This window comes from Odocoileus virginianus, chromosome 2 (genome assembly GCF_023699985.2).
Source record: "Odocoileus virginianus isolate 20LAN1187 ecotype Illinois chromosome 2, Ovbor_1.2, whole genome shotgun sequence".
NCBI classification, from domain to species: Eukaryota; Metazoa; Chordata; class Mammalia; order Artiodactyla; family Cervidae; genus Odocoileus; species Odocoileus virginianus.
In genome coordinates, this window is record NC_069675.1 from 35,507,037 (window position 1) to 35,521,764 (window position 14,728).

Consider the following 14,728-nt stretch of genomic DNA (forward strand, 5'->3'; position numbering starts at 1 on the left):
AGAAAGTATTTATTACTGAGACATACACCCCTCCCCCAGATCCTGTGTGTTCAGTTTTCTCCATTGTTATCTCTTCTTTCTTTTGAGAAGGTGGAAGTTGAATAAAATAAAAATAGCTCTTCTGAAAAAAAAAGGAAAACTGTCTGCCAGATGGGAACCCAAGCCTCGTTATTTTCTTTCACATACTAATGTGTTTGCACCGCACTTGCTTCCTGGTGTAGCCTGAAGGGGGCGCATCATGGAATCCCAGCTTGCCACACCAGCCAGCCGTGCCATCACCTCACCCCTCTAAACAGACATGTTCTCATCTGTACAGTGACAAGAATAATAATCGTTACTACTATGTAGTGTTAGTGTGAAGATTAAATGTGATAAGATAGAAACCACCTAACAGGTTTAAAAATATAACAGTTGCCCAGAAAATGGAGGCTAGGAATTCTTAGATATTGAGAGCTTTGCTGTTTTCATGACCTAATATATGTTTCTGTGTATAGGTCTGTGCAATCATTAACCCTTCTAAAATTAATTCCCTGTGATGATTCTCCCTAAACCTGCCTGAATACCATTTAAAGCATTAAAACACTCAGAGACCCTCTCTGAACACCTCTTAGGAGTTGCTATTCTTGAGTTTTAGTCTTAATCCCTACTCCTTGTGACACCAGTACATCATCTAACCTCGCCACATCTGGTTTGTTCTTTTGGTTTAAAGGAGATTCATGTGCCACTGAAGCTGATTGAGTTTCAATTAAGATGAAATGTGGGAAAGTGTTTGAAAAACATGGAGAGAGGTGTAGTGAGGCGATGAAGCAACTTTCACTGCCTAACAGTTAACCTAGTTTGAATTACTAGCTGCACAGCATAATAGTAATATTTAAGCTATCTCTGTAAGTCATGCTTTCTAGCCTTGTTTCCTAATGTACTTTTGAATTGCAGAGGTCTCACTATGTCTAGACGGCCCAAATGCCAAGGTTTGGGTGAAGATTCACACCCTCGCCCTTCCCTCCTTCCATGTCCTCTTCCCTCTAGATACCAGCTAGTCATAAGTTTTCTCTGCCACCATTTCCTTTTATTCCTGTTCAGAGTACCATTTAGGGTATCAGGATTAGAAGAGTAATATCATTACCATCGTTTGGAGGCACATTCCATTCTGGTATTAAATTTGTCTTTCAGTTGACGTGTGTCAGCTTCTCTGGCTCTCAGTGGGAGAGTTCTATCTAGACCCTGAACATTTCCTGTTTGTCTACAGAGAAGTGTGTTATTTCTAAACAATTTGAAATTCAGGTGGGGCATGCTCCCCCCGCCGCCCCCCCTACAACTTTAAGAATAATTGTTGGGAAGAAAATCCTTGAAGTGCCTCTGTTTATAGATACATTTTGTGGGTTTGAGAACATGGTGATGATTAGTTCACCATTTCATTTGTGGAGCAGCCCTTTAAGATTATTACTGATATTATCCTCATGTTATAGGTAAAAGTTGAGAAACAAGACGCCAATTCGCTAGAAAGTGGGGTAATTGTAACTTAAATTGTGGATATTTTAACATTAGCAGCGTCGTCTATACTGAATTGCCCAGCAGAAGCATACTCATGGATCTGGTTTGTTCATGTTTGATGTTTTAAAAGATGTAATGGCCAGGAGCAGTAAAAAAAATTAAAAATAAACAACTTTAGGGAGAGAAGAGCAGAGTATCAACCCCTGCCCAAATGTTGGTTTGATTTTTGGAAGAATTACAAAAATATAAAACCAAAGTGGGGTGAGGGGCCTCCTGAAAACTTTCCATTTCCTCTGAGTTTTGGAAATTGGTGAAGTTTGTTTTTTTAACTATTTGAAGAAGTCTAATCATTTACCCAACCGAAGAGGTTTCTCTGTCATTATTATTTCAGTTCCTTCCCTTGTGTTCCATGCAGTAGTGTTTCTGATGGCTGGTGTTAACAGGAACTTGTGTTGCATTTGGATCAGGGTGAACCATTCTCAGCCCTCACCTGGCATGGCCAGTCAGCATCAGCCTGGGCTTCCTGCCACTTGACGATGTGCTTCTCCAACCTGCAGAAAAGCATTTGGAGAGAGCTTGATGTCCTCTGTTCAAGGGGACACAGTCCATGGATGGGGCAGTGCTGCCTCACAAGCAGTGGTGGAGCGCTCTTCCCAAGGGAGCGACCCTTGTGTGTTCAGGCTCCTTGACAGGCGTTTCTCTCCACAACAGGCTGACTTAGGTTTGTGATGTGGGCGACCTCTGTTTTGGGAGTCCTGATCCTGGTGGCTCAGATCCTAAAGAATCTGCCTGCAGTGTGGGAGACATGGGTTTGATCCTTGAGTTGGGGAGATCCCCTGGAGGAGGGCATTGGCAACCCACTCCAGTCTTCTTGCCTGATGAATCCCATGGACAGAGGACATGTCCATGTCCCATGGACAGAGGAGCCTGGTGCGCTACAGTCCATGGGGTCACTGGCTGAGCAACAAACACTTAACACTTGACTTTGTACACAAGTTAACTTTACAAATGCTAATTCCACCCACACTGTTTCTCTCACAATGAGTTAGGATACAGCCTTTTCTGGCCACTCAGAGGTGAACTTGGGAAACTATCTGCCAGTGTTAGCACAACATTTGCATCCTTGCCACTCTGCAGCTCCAGGCCCAACCTGCACTGTGTGGTCATGGGCTCGCTGGTCAGGGACAGGCCGCGAAGAGGAAGAGGGCTCAGAACAGCCCTGAAGAATGCCAGGAGCCCTCCCCCCAGAATTCACACACTTTCTTCGAGGCAGTGAGTCCACACCCCTCGATGTTGGTCAAGTTTCAGCAGAAACCTCCCTTGTCCACCTTGACAGGAGAACAGGGGGTCACTGTAGGAATCTTAGATGGAGTTCACCCACTTTAATGGACATTTTAGATCAGACCTTTTTCTTACCTCGTCAGATCACTTGATTTTCCTGTAACATTGTCACTTGACCTAACATGAATCACGGATCCTAGCATTCCTGACATTCCTAGAATGTGAGTATAAAGCATCATCCATGCTCCCAAGCCAGTAGTCGGGTTGAAAGTAATAAGAACAATACATGTGAAGTAATAGCAAAAATGTAAGATACAAGATGAGTTCCTGAACCCTGCAGTCCAGACCACAAATGTATAGGTTTGGGGGGAAGGGAGTTGAAGTGGTTGGAAAAGACTTCTAGAAGGAAAGATGTGCCTTGACCTGAACCTCAGTGGTGGGTGGGGTATGATGAGATGTCTCAGGAGAGAGGATGGCAGCCAGATAGGTACATCTCTGGGCCAGGATGGGTATGCGCAACCTGGTGGCAGCTTTGTGAGCTTGTGAGATCAGTTCGAGGTGCAGCCTCTATAGAGGGGGGAGTGATGGGTGATAAGAGGGGTAGGAAGGGTGGAGCCAGGCAGTGGAAGCATGAGCTTGCTCTAGACACACAGGAGGTGATAGTGACCCGTTGAAGATTTTTGAGTGTATATCTTTATGTAGTGCTTTGTTTATTTAAAATGTTCACCTTGAAAGGGCCTTTTTTGGATTTTAATATGACTAAATAAAAGGAACAGACATTTTGGGGTATTCCAACTAGACCACTGTTGTATTTTCTTTCCTTTGTCTTTCCAGCAAGTCACACCCTTTTACTCAACCCCCTCCATCATCCTCACAAACCACCACTTGAAAATTCTCCTGATTTTGTAGTATGTCCTCCCTTTCTCATTTTGAGCCAACTTTAGGAAACAACCCAAACCAGCAGGTGGCAAACCTGTTTTTTACATTTAAAGCAGCCAGAAAATCCTCAGCGGTGTTCTGCCATGCATCCGCAAAAAGTCCATGGATGGCAGTGGTAGCTATGTAATTCTTTGTGAAAATTGGGCTCCTTTTTCTCTGAACTTCCAGCTTCCATGCTCACGTAAATTATGTCACTTCCATGATAAAACAAACCTCTGAAGAGTGATCGGTTACCATCCCTTAAGTAAATTTTCTCTTTTAAGACTGTTAGATAAACACTGTCCTTGATGAACATATGTTTTTTAACGTTGTGGTGTGGGTTGGAGAGCGCTGCATGAATGGGCCCGTGTGAACTCCCTGGGTTGTAGCTCTGAGCTGGTTTCTGCCCTCCTGGATGATCTGTTTCTACCTTCTGCTCTTCTGTTTTAGCCTAAACCCACCAAGGGACGAATGCGCATCCACTGTCTGGAGAATGTAGACAAGGCCCTTCAGTTCCTGAAGGAGCAGAGAGTCCATCTTGAGAACATGGGGTCCCACGACATCGTGGATGGGAACCACCGGCTGACCCTCGGCCTCATCTGGACCATTATCCTGCGCTTCCAGGTGAGGGACTCGACCTGGCCACCGGGCCTCCCTGCCAAGTGTGAGCATCCCTGCAAAACTGGGCTCCCTTCCAAGGGAACCAGAAGGACCAGGTTGAAATGGCATCTCAGAGTCAGGTGTGCTGCACATCACATTCAGCTGCCCTCTGGGCATGTAGCAGCTGCCCCTGAAAGTCTTGACTCTCTTGGCAGTCAAGGGGGTTTCTGGGCCTAGTCTCAGCCCACCACTGGTGTCTTCTACTCAGCTTTCAGGAGCAGAGGTGTAAAGATGTAGTCAACGCTAGGTTACTACTGGTAGACTATCTGAACTTTGACAGATCATGGCGTGCATCGCAGAATATTTTAGGTGAAGCTGCATAGAACCGTGACACCTGTGTGGGCTGTTTTCACCTTCTCATTCTCCTTCAGGTGTAAGGAAGCAGTTTTTAGGGGGGTGTGCGGAGGTCTTATAATTTATGGGTTTGTTATGCCCAGGGGTAAGGTTATAAGCGTAGAAACACTCTCAAGGTCATTCTGTCAATTTGCTTCACCTTGTGAGGGGAGGGAGGAGCCTTGCAAGGATCACGAGGCCAGTCAGGGCTACCATGCTTGCTTCTGACCCCTAAGGAAAGAGCTCAGCCTTTCCTGTCTGCAGCACCTCCGGCCTGATGGCTGGTTCTTTCTCCAGCTGTTGCTTCATGCTTCTGCTTTTCAATTAAAATCTGAAATGCAGGAAATGCTTCTTACCTAGCATCAGGTTACTTCGCAAACAAAAGTCCTCTAACAGTTCTCTCTCCTTGGAAACTGCTTTCTGTGCCTTCCCTCTTTGTTAAGTCCCTCGGATGAAGTTTGATTGATTTTTTTTTCCCCCTAGGTAAATAAAAATCTCACCAACAAAGGGCCACACCAGAAATCATATTATATACCTCCCTTTATATTCTTTAAAATGCTGAAATCACCCTCTAACCCGTCATTTTCCTTCTCACTTCCCTCGGAATTGGGCTCTAGCTTAGTGCTGTTGGTGGGTATGTGGAAGGAGGCTAGGGGGTCTAACCCAGAGCTGTTCAGAGACACTCCCTGAATGGGGGTTCATAAACCTGGACCGATCGATCATCTGACTTCTTGGGAAAGCTTTTTACTCACTCAGGTTCCCAGGTTCCAGCCCCCAGTGCTTCTGATTAAATAGGTCTGAACGGAACTGAACTGAGGCCAGGAACCATTGTTGAAGATGATATTATTAATGGAGTGACTTGATTTTGCAAACAGAACTCTTCTATAGGTTTCTGTCATTTGGTTCCTGAATGATTTGAAAATAGAGTGTGTAACACCATTAAATTTACTGATCACTGCTCTTGGCCTTAGGCCAACAGAGGTGAAATGAGCAGGCCCCTCCTCAAGCCTTGCCTCGATTCCCTAGAGTAAGAAGTTCTATTTCTCTTGCCTTTGGCCGGTAATCAGAGCATGGAAGGACATCCTGACAATGGCCTCCCTTGACAGCAGGTTGGTGCCCATAGCCCTTGGGTTGTGAATTGGGTTGAGTCACTGACTAATTAATTCCTGCCAGCTTGCCTTTTTCTGTGCTTGAACCTGTAAATGCCTATATGTACTTTCTCCCTTTCCTCTGAGGAAAGAAACACAGGCTTATGTCACTTTGTAGCCTGCAGGGGTTGGGGGTTGGTGTCTGCCATGCCCCTGCCTCCCGAAGCAGCTTTATCAATCTATCCCCTGCTTTGCAAACACTTACTGACTCTGCTCCAGCCAAGGCCCAGCTCACATTCTGCCTCCTCTGTGAGACTTCCCCATGTATCTGCAGAGACCTCTCTCTCCACTGCCCCTCAGCTCCTGAATGTACAAACCTCGTCTTACATTACCTCTGTGTGTGTGTGTGTGTGTGTGTCCCAGAGCCCCCAAGGTGTGGCCAGCCCTGATGTGTGTAGCAGGTGTGCATTAACTACCAATGGTGACAGGTTTTATGCTGCTTTCCCTTTAAAAGAGAGTAAAAGATGATGTGAGAAACTGGAATAAAGGTCTTCGAGTTTGCGTGGTCCACATAGGGAGATGTCTTCATTTCAGAAGGTAGGTTCTGTTTCTGAAAGACCAAGTCTGAAAACAGATTCCATTCCCGAGATAGAGGAAAGCTGATAGGGGTTAATGTGTAAAGTTCCACCTGCTTTCCTGATAAGTCTGTGTCTTACACCTTGAGCGAGGGTTACTCTTGCATACTCTATAGTTTAGAATTTATGCAAACTCAAGATTTCTCTTGGACAATTTTTTTAAAAGCATAATAATTTCAATTTCTAGGTGTTTTTCCTAGTTGAAAGTTTCTAACTTTTTAATCTTACACATGTCTCTGTTTTATCCTCTTCCTACCTCTTTTTCTTAGAATTCCAGGGTATGTTTCTAGATTAGATGGAAAGACTTTTGACAGGGGCCATGACTGGGAAGCTTGGAATGGTTAGAACTGAGAGAGAATGGATGGCTTTCTAGGCTGATACCATTTTCCCCAACTCTGTTCCACATTTTATTAGTATACTCAAGGAAACTGAAGAAAGAAGGGCATTTAGAGCATTTGTCTAAAAACCACATAACTGGTAGGCAGCCCGTGATCCAAAGAGCTGACATGTAGATTTCCTTACTAAGAGCCCAGCCCTCCATATTTTGCATTTCTTCAAATGCACAGCAGTGCTCTGAGATAGCCACTCCTCAGAGGGGAAGCCGAGGAACTCACCCAAGGATCCAAAGTATGTGGGGGAACCTGGATGAAAACCTAGAAGTCTGACTTTGGTCCCAGTGAACCAGGCTCTATGTCCTGTTGAGAATCAGCAGACTGTGAGTGACTTAACGAATATAGGCTGTCTTAGTCCGTTCAGGTTGCTAAACAAAGTACCCCAGGCTGGGTGGGCTTCCAAGCAATAGACATTTATTGTTTACAGTTCTGGGACTAGAGTGCCAGCATGGTCAAAGGAGGGCCCACTTCCAGGTCGCAGATTTCTCATTGTACCCTCACTTGGTGGAGGGCTCTAGGAAGCTCTCTGGAGCCTCTTTTATAAAGCATGCATCCCATTCATGAGACCCAGGACTCCCAAAGTCCCCACCTCTTCATAATCACTTTCTGTGGGGATTAGGATTTGAGCATAAGAATTAATGAGAGTTGGGAGCACAAATATTCGGACCATGTAGCACAGAGCATGGAAGCACAGCATTTAAAGGCACTGTTTCTCTGAGAGTTTGGGTCAGTTTTCAGGAAATGGTGCATACACAGTCCTCATCAACAAAGGACTCACTGACTCTGGTGTGGAAAATCTTTGGTTATGCAAAAACAGTATTTTCCTCAAGTCTGCTGGGATTCAAAGTGTACCATACCAGCCACCATTCTAGCCTGTGGTTGAGAAAGATGGGCTATGCTGGGAGTAGAAATAACCCCTAATAGGTTCTTGGAAATCATGGCAGCTAACTAGTCTTCACTTTACTCTTTGTGCAAAGTAGAAAACCTAGTTCTGGTCATTATTTCCAAGAAGTGAACCCTGGCTTCAGAAAGCAGTTTTCATTGACCCTCAGAGTAGACATTCTGCAAGGCTAGGTGTTGACCTAAAGCTTACTCATTATGCACATGCAGACCTCACATATCTGTTCATCTAATGTTTCTCTGTAAACCGTAGATCCAGGATATCAGTGTAGAAACTGAAGACAACAAAGAGAAGAAGTCTGCCAAGGACGCTTTGCTCTTGTGGTGCCAGATGAAGACTGCTGGGTGAGTATGAACCCAAGGGTCTAGGGGCTGCTTCTCCCCAGACTCAGTTTTACCAGTCATCACTTGATCGGTGTTGACAAGTATCTTTTCCACTGCTTCCACTGAGATGTCTTGTTAACTTGTAAGCAGTTGAGACGCTGACATTTCAGCTAGCTCTTGGGATGGAATGAGTTGATTTATATTCTGGACTTGTCATCTGCACAATCAATTTCCTTCTGTTTGTTTATTAAGGAAGTTCCAGAGAGAAGTTTATCTTGAATTTTAAAACCCTGAAACTGTGTTTAAAAATCTCATCCATGGTATTTGTAAAAGTTGTGGGCTTTCTCCTCTCTAAGTTCTGTGCTTTGGGAAGCTTTGTGCAGTAAACTTAAGTGGACAAATGTAATGTACAAACAGTTTCTGTACGTTATCTGAGTTTGCCTGCTTTTTTTTCTTTCACTGAAATTTCAGTGAAGATATTTTTTAGAGAACTGCATCTTGTTTGTTACTCACTGAAACTGTTGAAGCTCCCAGGTACTAATTGAGAGCTGGTTTTGTCCCAGGTTGATTTTTTAAGTTTCTATTGAATTTGTTACCATATTTCTTTTGTTGTTTATGTTCTGGGTTTTTGGCCATGAGGCATCTGAGATCTTAGGTCCCCAACTGATCAGGGATACAGGGATTGAACCCGCACCCCCTGAATTGGAAGACAAAGTCCTAACCCCTGGGCCACCAGGGAAGTGTCCCCCAAGTTAATCTTGTAGGTCAGGGCTACATGGAGGACAGTTGTAACTCTAATGGGTGTGATCAGTCAGTGATAACTGTGGAAACCATGAAGAGTATAAGGGGATCAAGTTAGAAATGAACTTTTAATCAACCATGGATAGAAAGTTATTAATAATGTGGTGTAGAGTAGCTGATTGATTATTGGTTAGTGTTATAGGGAAGTGTTTCAGGAAGGTACTTGATTTATGAAACTTCATCCAGTTCAGTGATATAAGGAAGAAGGAAAGCTGAGTGTTTGAACAGGTAACCCTAGCTACTTCCTCTCCCAAAGTGATGTGTGCACTCAGGTATCCGTGTTTCCAGGCTTCTCATAGCTGCGCTGGGGGTATGGAAAGCCAGTGAAGCAAGGAAACCTTGGAGGCATCTAGTCAGGGTTGCCTTTTTCTCAGTAAGCATGGTGTTTTCAATCAAGGACACAGATCACAGGTTGAAATTACCAAGAAAGAAAGCCATGTGACACATATATGTGTTTGTTTTTATTTTTCAACAAGCAGAAGTTTAGGCGATCTTAGCTTCAGCTTGATTGTCTTCAGTGTCTTTATTTCGTTATTGTCTCACATTTTTGCAGTACCAACAGGCTTTTCTTTAAACACTGCATTTAGCAAAGCACAGACCTTTATCTGGTAATTGCCTTGCATTGTATTTCTTAGGTACCCCAACGTCAACATTCACAATTTCACCACCAGCTGGAGGGATGGCATGGCCTTCAACGCACTGATACACAAACACCGGTGAGTCCTTTGCAGTCACGCTGACCACGTCGGGGGAGGGCATTGACAACCTTGTACAGCCGACCTGGGTGATGTTCCATCCTCACATTCGTTGCCTTAGATGTTGCACCACGGTGGGAATCCCTGCCTTCCACTTGAGGAGAGTGGGAGAGAGTGTGTAAAGTGTCCCAAACAAAGGAAACGAGTCTGCCAATTCTCTTCAGTTCTCTTAATAAACTTTGAGGTTGTTTATTCAAAAATTGGGTTTCATTGTTTGATGATTAAATAATATTGTAGACTTTTACTCCTAAGTGGACACCATTGGTCTCACTGTGTTTTCAAGCTGCGGTTTCTGTTGTGTTCCACTGTTGTTCTCCACAGGCCTGACCTGATAGACTTTGACAAACTAAAGAAATCCAATGCACACTACAATCTGCAGAATGCCTTTAACCTGGCAGAGCAACACCTTGGCCTCACTAAACTCTTGGACCCCGAAGGTAAGGAGCTGAGGGGTAAGAGGAGTAAATAGAAAATCTGCTTCATGTCAGTTTGTTTACGGGCACCATGTGCTTTGGGAATTATCTAAGGAAGAGGAGCTTAATGTTGGTATATGAATTACTTGAGGATTTGTGTAAAGGATTATACCTGAAATGGCCTTGAAACATGAGTATGATTTAAACATGTTGTAAAGGAGAGGTCATGGTAGGCAGAGGGATTTATATGAGTAAAGGAACCAGGAAAGAGGAAGGCGTAACAGGGGACTAACAGTTCATTAGGGGTGGTGTTAGCTTAACAGTAGGAAACATACAACCAGAAAGGTGAGCGGGGCCCAACAGGTAACAGTTTTTTGAGGTTATTCAGCAGGCAGTGGGGAGTCACCATAGGTGCTTAGACTCTGTGTTTAAGGAAGAGGGCGTGAGCAGGCTCTTGCTGGTTGACTGATAGTGAGTCCGTGGTTTGGCCTGGGGGCAGGAAGGTTTAGGAGCCTCCTTAGCAGACTGTGCAGTATTTGCTTCTGAGTAAAGAGCTTAAATGAGGACAATGCACCAGGAGCCTGTGGGTGGTAGAAAGAGTAACACGCAGTCCCTCCTTGTGGCCCGCTGCTTGGCGGCACAGCACCCTACTCTGCGCATAACCAACCTCTCTCTGCCCCACAGATCCCTGCAGCAGAACCTCAAAGATTGACTGTCGACGGCATAGAGCAGACCTGTGTGGGGCAATCCAATGGGCTGTAACTCCTTTATTAACAAAATCCTAATTGTAGGCTTCATCTTAGCATGAGCTATCATAATGTTTTCTAATGTGGATAAGTATTCAAAATGCCAAAGAATTTGTAGGGCTGGAGCTCTCTCAGCTGTGAGCAGATACTGAGAAAAAGCTGCATGTGAGTGAAAGTTTAAAGTGCTTACAAATATAGAACAGGAAGTTAAACTCCCCAAGGGCAGGTCGAGGTCATGAGGCTGCCAGGCAGGCTTCTTGCTGTTTTCCAGTGCATCAGATTCACTGATAGGTTTACTGCAGGAAGCTGAGATAAAATTATCTTTGTGCCAGCCCGTTAAGTGATTTCTCAATATAAACAGAAAACTAAAATTCCTTTGGCTGTGATAAATCTTTATACTTAACCCCTGCCTTACTGTGGAAAGACATCCTCCCTGAGCCATAGATCTTTGTGCTGAGATAAAGAATCTTTTTTTGAAATCACTGTGATAAAAAATTTAATAACTCGCTCATTAGTTGATCTTTCTAATCACCACCCACTATGAAAAGGGGATTGATGTTCCCCAGGTCATTTGAAGACAAGGAGCTAAAAAAAGCAGTTGCTTTCATTCATCCTGTGGTTTTGATCTTGATTATTAGTTGTCCTTAACTATTGTTAGTTGCCTGGTGTCCCAGAGAGCATTCGTTTAAATACAATTGTAAAAAAGTTAAAAAGGTCTTGCCTGCTCACTCCTTCCCAGTCATCTCTCATTTTGTGTTTATTAAATTATACACAGGGTCAGGGCTGGGACTTTTCCCCTGCCCTTCCTCCAGTTCTGTCTCCGTGGGGCCCCCGTTGACAGAGCCAGACACAGGAGTTGGTCACAGGGGCCCTGGAGTGGGAAGAGTCACTGTGGCCCCCTCTTCCATTGGCTGCCTCGGTGACGCTAGGCAGGGAGCTTTCCCACCCTGTGCCCCGGTGGTCTTGTCTTTAAGAGAACAACCCTACCCACTTCTATCCTCCTGGCAGCAGTGGAGGTGCACAAGTGAATGCACTTAAAAAAAGAGCCCACCATGTCAGCAAAGAGCCTTCTGTGTGTTCTCCACTTGGTGGACCCTGAACTGAGTACCTCTTTCATCATTGCCATACCCCAAAGACTGGCCACCTTCATTCATTTGCTCCTTCCCTCAATAAATATTTATTGACCACTCACTCTCTCTATATACAGCACATTAGGAGGGGAGAGTCAGAGTGGCACTCAGTCTTATAAGACTAATGAAATGTGCATAAGTAATCATAGAGCCTGACAGAAAGCAGAGTATAAATGAAGTCCTTTAGAGGACAGAGAAGACAGTCTTTCCAGCTATAGGGACTTAGAAATGACTGTGAGGGAGTGTTAGCTTCTAAACTGAACCTAGAGGATAGGAAGAATGTGACTGGGGTAGGGAGGGCCTTTCAGGCAAAGGGAAATTGAAAGTGGAAGGAATATTTGAAATGGCTGAGGTAGTGATGGCGGTGGTGATGGTGAATAGTTCAATTTGGTTCATATCTATGGCACCTTAGAAGAACTAGTAGGCTATAGCATGAGAAATGTCTAGAATGGTGCTTTCCACTTAGAGGAAGCTTGATAAATATTCGATGGATGGATGAAAGGAAGGGAGGGAGGGAAGGAAAGTTATGGGAAGTTGTAGAGGACTTCGGGACTTATTTTTCAGACTGCAGGGCACTTTTTGAGTCGTTTGGGCTTAGAGGAAGTATGCTCACAACTCTGCTTCTGGAACATCAGCTGGGTGCAGTGTGTAAAAGGAATTGAGTAGCAGGGAGACCTAGTGAGGAAGCCATTGCTTCAGGTCTGGTGACCGTGAGAGTCTGACCTGAGAGTGACAATAGATTCCATGAATAGAATCATCTGATCTCAGCCTTGGTGACTGACTGGATGTGAGTAACAAGGAGATAAAGATGTCCATAGGCTTAGTGACTGGGAAAAACTCTGGTGCCATTGGCCAAAATAAGAAGCACAGAGCAACTTGGGGGTGGGGGAAGTGAACATGGTGTGTCTGGGTAGTACCCACACCGCTGAGTTATCTAACTCAATTCTAACTATGTTATTCATTTCCACGTAGTAGTTTTGCGTGTATTTCATCATCTCAGTGGCCTAGGATTCTTGAGAAAAAGGATCAGGTCTTTTAAGACTTCTGTGTCTTTATTGGTAATAGGAGGCAGTTTTGAATGTTCATATAATAAAAAAGGTGGTGAGGTGGTTTCATCCTCTTTAGTTAGCCTTACAATCAGCACTCTGATGGCAGAACTTTCAAACCCCCCAAAAGGAAGGCATGAGCCTGTTGAGGTTTGAGCAATGCATTGTTCCTGCTGCCTGGGTGGCAGTGCAGTGAGCAGAGCACTGAATATAATCTTCTCTGGGTTACAGATATCAGTGTGGACCACCCTGATGAGAAGTCCATTATCACTTACGTGGTGACTTACTACCACTACTTCTCAAAGATGAAGGCCTTGGCTGTTGAAGGAAAACGAATTGGAAAGGTGAGCTCACACCAGTCCTGTAAGTTGTGAGACGTAATGAAGGTTTTTGTCTAAATGTGTCGCCACCATGCCTCAGACATTGAGGTGCTGGGAGTTCTTGATGAAGTTCTCCAATGGCAGGGAAGTGGGCAGAAGTCTGCCATCCCAAAGAGTAACAGGATGTGGGCATGGTGGCTGAAATACTTAGGAAGAAAGTTTAGGGGGGAATCTCATACCCAGGGCTTCCCAGGTAGCTCAGCTGTTAAAGGATCCGCCTGCTGTGCAGGAGACCCTGGTTCGATTTCTGGGTTGGGAAGATCCCCTGGAGAAAGATAGGCTACCCATTCCAGTATTCTTGGGCTTCCCTGATGGCTCAGATGGTAAAGAATCCTCTTGCAATGCGGGAGATCTGAGTTTGATCCCTGGGTTGGAAAGATCCCCTGCAGGCGGGCATGGCAGCCCACTCCAGAATTCTTGCCTGGAGAATCCCCATGAACAGAGGAACCTGGCAGGGGCTGTATCCCATGGGGTCGCAAAGAATCGGACATGACTAAGCGATGCTACACACAGGCACACAGACCTGAAACAACCCTCCCCTAAGCCTTGCCAGAAAATTGGGTATTAAAAATCTGATTGAGTTGCCTGATGTTATGGATGTGAAAATCCTACTTAACATGCTTGTAAAAGCCTTAGAGTAAGGCTTTTTAAATTTTTTTGTTTAGCTGATGTTCCCCTGCCATAACACCTCAGACCAGAGGACCTTGTCTTCCCAGTGCAATGGAATGGAAAATCCACGGGCGTTCATGGAATATGACCAAACCAAATAGAGCCTTTTTAGTTTCTCTAGGAATTTTGGAGCCAGGCATCAGGAGTCATTCAGGATCTTAAACCCTTTGCCTGGGGTTTGGGAGGTTACAGAACCAATTACGGTTGAGTAGGCTGTCATTGCTCACAAATAATGGCCACAGTCTGGGCACCTGTTAGCGAATGGTTCTTGGAATTTAGTGCCAGAGTCTTGGAGAACCATTTCAAAGCCAGTCATTAAGCATGTGCTGGCTCCTGGAGGACTGCAGTCAGGTTCCCCTTACGTAATGACACTCTCTTGCTTTTCCACTTTTCTAACCCTTGTTTACAGGTGCTTGACAACGCTATTGAAACAGAAAAAATGATAGAAAAGTATGAGTCCCTTGCCTCTGACCTTCTGGAGTGGATTGAACAAACCATCATTATTTTGAACAATCGCAAATTTGCCAACTCACTCGTTGGGGTCCAGCAGCAGCTTCAGGCGTTCAACACTTACCGCACTGTGGAGAAGCCCCCCAAGTAAGATGCAGATTGGAATGCATTACCCTTCCTACAGCCATAGACCCCTCTTTTCTGACTCACATGGTCTCATCTCAAAGTGAATGCCTTTTCCCAGCGGCCTGTCCTACTTCTTTTCATCTGAGTCTGTGTTGCTGAGATTTATTACAAATTGCACACTGTGAGCCCT

The 14,728-nt window shown here is 44.7% G+C and overlaps 1 protein-coding gene across 2 annotated transcripts in view; it reads left to right on the forward strand.

Annotated features, from left to right (window-relative positions):
- The window catches only part of SPTBN1 (spectrin beta, non-erythrocytic 1), a 200,731-nt gene that overhangs the window by 141,572 nt on the left and 44,431 nt on the right, over positions 1–14,728 (forward strand). For both annotated transcript variants that reach the window (XM_020915122.2, XM_020915124.2), the window contains 6 exons: positions 4,141–4,314; positions 7,952–8,043; positions 9,459–9,539; positions 9,900–10,015; positions 13,145–13,257; positions 14,372–14,559. In XM_020915122.2, the coding sequence (XP_020770781.1) occupies positions 4,141–4,314; positions 7,952–8,043; positions 9,459–9,539; positions 9,900–10,015; positions 13,145–13,257; positions 14,372–14,559 (764 nt within the window). The remainder of the gene's footprint in view (positions 1–4,140; positions 4,315–7,951; positions 8,044–9,458; positions 9,540–9,899; positions 10,016–13,144; positions 13,258–14,371; positions 14,560–14,728) is intronic.